At 52.0% G+C, this 6,064-nt stretch overlaps 1 protein-coding gene across 1 annotated transcript; it reads left to right on the top strand.

The window, feature by feature from the left end:
- The first annotated feature begins 370 nt into the window (after window positions 1–370).
- On the top strand, window positions 371–2,039 carry SLC52A1 (solute carrier family 52 member 1). Its single transcript, XM_008065951.2, is given in 9 exon segments — window positions 371–601; window positions 717–1,010; window positions 1,013–1,121; window positions 1,123–1,318; window positions 1,321–1,537; window positions 1,627–1,754; window positions 1,844–1,874; window positions 1,877–1,942; window positions 1,945–2,039. Coding segments are annotated over 9 exon segments (1,266 nt in total). The 5' UTR covers window positions 371–471.
- The last annotated feature ends 4,025 nt before the right edge of the window (window positions 2,040–6,064 follow it).

Below are 6,064 nucleotides of genomic sequence, written 5' to 3'. Positions count from 1 at the left end.
ACTCACCTCAGCCTCCCAAAGGCGCAGGATTACAGGCTGAGCCACCGAGCCCAGCTCTGAGTTGTTTTGACAGCTCAGACCCCTGGTCCTCCGTGGGTGGGAAAATCAGCTCCCTCTTTGCTCCCCTGAGGCCATGGCGCCTCAGGCTGTCTTCCTGCTTCTCTACCTGCCGGCACTGCTGTGTTAGCCTTGCTAGAGTGACACTGGTGGTCTGGAGCTACTTGGTAAATTTCAGCCCCTCCTCCTCCTCCCCATCCCCGCCCCTGCGCGGTGCTCCCTCCAGTTTCCCGGGTCTTGGTTGTCTGAACGTCTTGTCTTCTGACTCTTCCTCGGTGTCCCGCGTGCCTGTCTGTTTCCTTCAAGCTAGAAGAGGTCTTCATATCCCAGAATAACCAAGCGCCTTTGGATCCATGAAGGGAAAGACCTGGCTATGACCTCTGCCCTGTCCTGGAGGGTCCCGCCTTGGGCTGCATGGCAGCACCCACCCTGGGCCTTCTGCTACTGACCCACCTGTTGGTGGCCCTCTTTGGCATGGGCTCGTGGGTTGCCATCAACGGGATCTGGGTGAAGCTGCCTGTGGTGGTAAAAGACCTTCCAGAGGGTGAGTGGGAGGGAGGTACAGAGTAGCAGGGCAGGTTTGCCCAGGTAGGTGGGCTGTGGCAGCTCTTCGTCCTTAGCCATCATGCCCCTGACATGGCATCATTCCTCCCCTGCAGGTTGGAGCCTCCCCTCATACCTCTCTGTGTTTGTGGCACTGGGGAACCTGGGTCTGCTGGTGGTGATCCTGTGGAAGTGGCTGGCTTCGGGCAAGGGCGAGCGGGTCCTCATCCAGGTGGTACAAGTGCTGAATGTGGTGGGCACAGCTCTGCTGGCTCCTCTGTGCCACCACGTGGCTCCGGTGACAGGACAGCTCCACTCTGTGACCTTCCTAACACTGGCCTTGGTGCTGCCGCTGGCCTACTGTGCCTCTAATGTCACTTTCTTGCCCTTCCTGCCACCTCCCTTCTTACGGTCTTCCTGGGTCAGGGCCTCAGTGCCCTGCTGCCCTGTGTGCTGGCCCTAGTGCAGGGTGTGGGCCATCTTGAGTGCCTGCCAACTCCCGCCAATGGCACCTCTGGGCCCCTTCTTCTGGGCACTGGTCACTCTTCTGGTCACTTCAGCTACCGCCTTCCAGGGTCTCCTGCTGCTGTTGCCATCACCGCCGTCTGTACTCACAGGGGGCCCAGGGCCTGGATTGCCAGTGGGAACCCCAGGAACAGAGGAGGAGGGGAAAGGGGAAGAGGCCCTGTAGGAGCCATGGAGCCAGGCGGCAGACACCCCACCCCTAGCCTAGACCCTGAAGCCCATTGGCTATTCTCAGCCCACGGTCCCTGCCTGCGGGGCCTGCTGGCTGTCATCAGTGCACTGACCCACAGCGTGCTGCCTGCTGTGCAGAGCTTTGCCCGCTTGCCCTATGGGCGCCTGGTCTACCACCTGGCCATTGTGCTGAGTAGTGTCGCCAACCCCTTTGCCTGCTTCCTGGCCATGGGCATGCTGTGCAGCTACACGAAAGCCCCTTGATGGGTGGAACCTAGGGGTGGAGTCCAGGTCCTGGTGCAGCCAGTTCTGAGTCTCTGCTCACCCCCGGCAGGTCTCTGGCAGTGCTGGGCAGTCTCTCTCTGCTGGGCATGCTCTTTGGAGCCTACCTGATGGCACTGGCAATCCTGAGTCCCTGCCAGCCCCTGGTGTGTACCTCTGCAGGAATGGTCCCTGTGGTGAGCACAGTAGGAACATGAAGTGGGGAGGGAGGTTCGCCCTGGAGCAGGGCATCTCATGCTCAGTCTGCTGCTGCAACTCCCCTCAGGTGCTATCGTGGGTGCTGTGTCTGGGATACTTGTATACGTGAAGGTGGCCACCAACTCCCTGTTGCATGGTGGGGGATGGCCAGCATTGCTGGCAGGTGGCACGGCCTGCTTGGTGCCAGTGCCATGTTCCCTCCCACCAGTATTTACCATGTGTTCTGCAGCAGAAAGGACTGTGTGGACCTCTGTGGTTCCTGAGCCTGGGCAGGTGGAGACCTCACTCCACCCCACCTGTCTTCCCTTTGAGGCTGCCAGTGGCTAAATGCCTGCAGCCCAGGCAGACTTCCTCACAGAACTGCACATTCCACAGGATACACTGGCATTTCAGGCCAGAGTGGGGACCAAAAAACAAGATGGGGACTGGAGCCAGAGATAAATTGGGATTGTGGGCTTGGCCCCTGGGTCTGAGCTCTCCCTTGGGTTTGCACAATCAAGTGTTTTGGTTTTTTGGGATTTTTTTAATTTAATGAAAATCCTACAAGAAAAAGTTAACAAAATCAGAGAATTGAGTTAAATAATGTTTCATATATTCTCTGATGTGCAATTATATTTAAATACAGTTTATAATGCCCTTCTTATCATATCCACAGTTTCTCACTTCTGTGGGTTTTCTTTATTTAGATACAGGGTCTTGCTCTGTCACCCAGACTGCAGTGATGCCATCATAGCTCACTACAGCCTTGAATTCCTGGGCTTAAGTGATCTTCCTGCCTCAGTCTCCCAAGTAGCTGGGGACTATGGGCGTATCCCATCATTCATTCATTCAATCAATCATTTACTTACTTAGAGTCAGGGTGACACTCTGTCACCCAGGCTAGAGTGCAGTGGCATGATGACAGCAACCTCGACCTCCCAAATAGCTGGTACTACAGGTGTGCATCACCAGGCCCCGCTAATTCTTTTATTTTTATTTTTTGTACAGGCAGGCTCTCACTGTTTCCCAGACTGGTCTTAACTCCTCGCCTCAAGCTATTCTCCCACCTCGGTGCTGGGATTACAGGCATGAGCCATCGCACCCAGCCATTTCTGTAGGTTTTCTTGTCCAAAATCTTTCTTAGTGATTCTCTGGTATTTGCTATGGTATTGTCCCTTAAAGACACTCTCACGTGTACTCATTTGCACAGATTTTTAAAAATCCTGTTGCCTGATTATCATTCTTTCCTTCTATTCTCTCACAGCCTAACAGTAGTTAAGTGATTAGTATAGGTAGGTGTTCAAGAAATACTTATTGTATAAACATTTGAGGATCCATCTTCAGAAAATAGCAACGGATACTTTGGGGTGATGGAAAGATGCGTTACTCCGATTTTCTTCCTTCTACTTTTCTGTACTTGTTAAATTTCAAACAAAGCGAACCCCAATCCAAAGCCTCCTCTAGTGAGTGACGAGGCACGTCTCCCCCGAGGTCGGCCCACTTTCTTTGCAAAGTCCCTCGAGCAGAAGTTGTTTCTTTGGAACTCAGAACATTCACGAAGGGAAATGGTTAACTCTCAAAAGAGTCAGGCCGTCCATTCTGAAGAACAGTTAGCGCTGGGGGGAAAAAAAAATCCCTGCAGGACCCCTGCACACTCCTGTGCCGCCCTCCTCTGCTCCCTAGCCCGGGTCCGGTGGCCCAGAGCAGCGCCATCCGCGCGGAAGACAGAAGCCAGAGCCGGGCGCCGCGTCACGCCCAGCCTTCTGCGCGTGCGCCCTTCCGCCCCGCCCCGGGAGGCTCACGGGCGCGCACGGCCGCGGTGCCCCGCAGGGCCACGCTCTGTCTAGGCTCTGTGAACGCGCGAGGGAAAAAGTCCTGCGGGGGCACGTGCGCCTTTTCTCCCCCTGGCGGACAATAGTGTAACAGCAGGGCTTGGGGAGAAGTTCTGAAGCTTGAGTCGCAAAGGGTGCCAGCCATTAGGGAAGGGTGTGCTGGAGAGGAGTTTTGACATCTTTTTGGAGCTCACTTCATTTTGCGACACCTCTCTTCTTTCCCAAGACTTCATTTCCAGTTCACGGCAAAGAAAAAGAGAAGGCATCAACCTTGAGCTCCTAATAGGTACTGGGTCCTTTACACATATTATCTTCTTAAAATCTTCCCAACAGCTTCATTGAGATATTAGCCCTATTTTACAGAGAAGAAAAAAATTGAAGTTACCTAGAGTAACACAGCTAATTAGTGAGGAGCCTGGAGTACAGGACTGTGTGCACCAATGGCTCTGACGGCAGCCCTAGCCTCTTGGGGATGGGACTCTAGACTTGGAGAAAGGAGAGCTGCTTCTCTGCGGCTGAGAAGCCCAGAACAGTTTTTCCAGTCTTTTGTAAAGAAGCTTTAATGGGTTGCAGCTCTGGGCAAGACATTCTCAGGTATCTGAAAACATGTTACTTCTCCAGGGATTTAGGTACTAGAGGCGTTTAGATACCCTCAGTGATGAGGCTATCAGGGACATTGCAGGTTAATGTCAGCTCCTACAACTGTGGAACTGGTTAGGGATGAGAGAAGCACTTTCTACAACTCACATCTGGGGAGCAGACATTTAACTGAAATATACTATCCAGATGATGCCAGTCTCCTGTTGCCTTTGAAGAGAGACAGAAGTGGGTAGCTGGAGTAAGAACTCTTGTAATTAGGCAGAGGCTGCTGGTCTTTGACCTGGAGAGATGGACACTAAGCCAACCTTAACCGAGTAGACAGATGTTCATGAGGCGGTTCAGAGTTCCAGGGGTATAGGGACAGCCTGTGAGTGAACTGGGTTAAGTAGGATACTTAAAGCCAGCCTGCCTTGAATAGTGTTCTTGAAAATCCTAGAAAGCAGGACCCCAGTGGCACTTAGGGTCCCAAACACTCCATATGAAGGAATAAGATGATGCTGCAAGCAGAGTTTGTGACTCAGGAGTGGTGAATCTTTGGAACTGTTGAGAACTTGTCCATGGTCCATCCGAACCAAAATGGCATCAGTTACCTGCAGACACTAAATCTTTAAAAGAATAATTTCAAACCAATCCAAACTAGAAGCTATGTATATAGAAAGATATAACCAAGACAGCTGAAAAGGGCCAGGTGTGGTGGTTCACGCCTGTAATTCCAGCACCTTGGAAGGCCAAGGTGAGAGGATCTCCTGAGCCCAAGGGTTCAAGACCAGCCTGGGCAACTTGGCGAGACCTCATCTTTACAATAAATCAAAAATTTAGCTGGGTGTGGTGGCACACACCTGTAGTTCTGGCTACTTGGTAGGCTGACGCAGAAGGACCACCTGAGCCCAGCAGGTCGACGCTGGGGTGGTGTGAGCATGCCACTGCCTGGGTGATGGAGTGATGCCAAGTCAAAAAAAAAAAAAAGAGAAAGAGAGAGAAAGAGCCAAAGAGAGAAATGAAGAAAAGTAAACTGAATTTCCAAAGAAACCAAGGGTAAAATTGTAGAAATGTCAAGACTGAGTGAACTAGAAAACTGCAATTATTTTAGTAACTTCTCATGGTTCTAGAAGAGGGCCACAAAATAGTGGCTCTCACTTCTTCACAGGGCAACTTGGGAGAGGCCAGAAACCAGACACAAGCTCATGAAGAATCAAGACCTAATTTGAGGAGGAGGCCAGATGGTTTCTAGGAGAAGCAATAGCTGATGTTTTAGAGGAATGAGATGGAGTCCATGCCTAGTTAGGTTGACCTGGGTTGGAATCCTCTGCCATTTAAGAATTGTATGAGCCGGGCTCGGTAGCTCAGCCTGTAATCCCAGTGCTTTGGGAGGCTGAGGTGAGTGGATTGCCTGAGCCTGCAGGTTTGAGACCCGCCTTGGCAACTTTGCGAGACCTCATCTCTACAATAAATCAAAAATTAGACGGGCGTGGTAGCGTGTGCCTGTAGTTCCAGCTACTTCGAAGGCTGAGGTGGAAGGATCGCCGGAGCCCAGCGGCCACTGCACTCCAGTTTGGGTGACAGAGTGAGACTCCAACTCAAAAAAAAAAAAAAAAAAAGAATTGTATGAGCTCATGCCTGTAATCCCAGCACTTTGGGAGGTAGAGGCGAGAGGACTGCCTGAGCCCGGGGGTTCGAGACCAGCCTGGGCAACTTGGCGAGACTTCTTTTCTACAATAAATCAAAAAATTGGCTGGGCGTGGTGGTGCTCGCCTGTAATTTCAGCTATTTGGAAGGCTGAGGTGGAAGGATCGCTTGAGCCTAGCAGGTCAAGGTTGCAGTGGTCATGAGTGTGCCACTCCAGCCTGGGCAACAGAGTAAGACTCCCGACTCAAAAA

This window comes from Carlito syrichta, unplaced genomic scaffold (assembly GCF_000164805.1).
Source record: "Carlito syrichta isolate Samal-C Ts95f unplaced genomic scaffold, Tarsius_syrichta-2.0.1 Scaffold308820, whole genome shotgun sequence".
Lineage (NCBI taxonomy): Eukaryota > Metazoa > Chordata > Mammalia > Primates > Tarsiidae > Carlito > Carlito syrichta.
The sequence above is the reverse complement of the archived record's forward strand: the minus strand, read 5'-3'. Positions and strand labels throughout refer to the sequence as shown.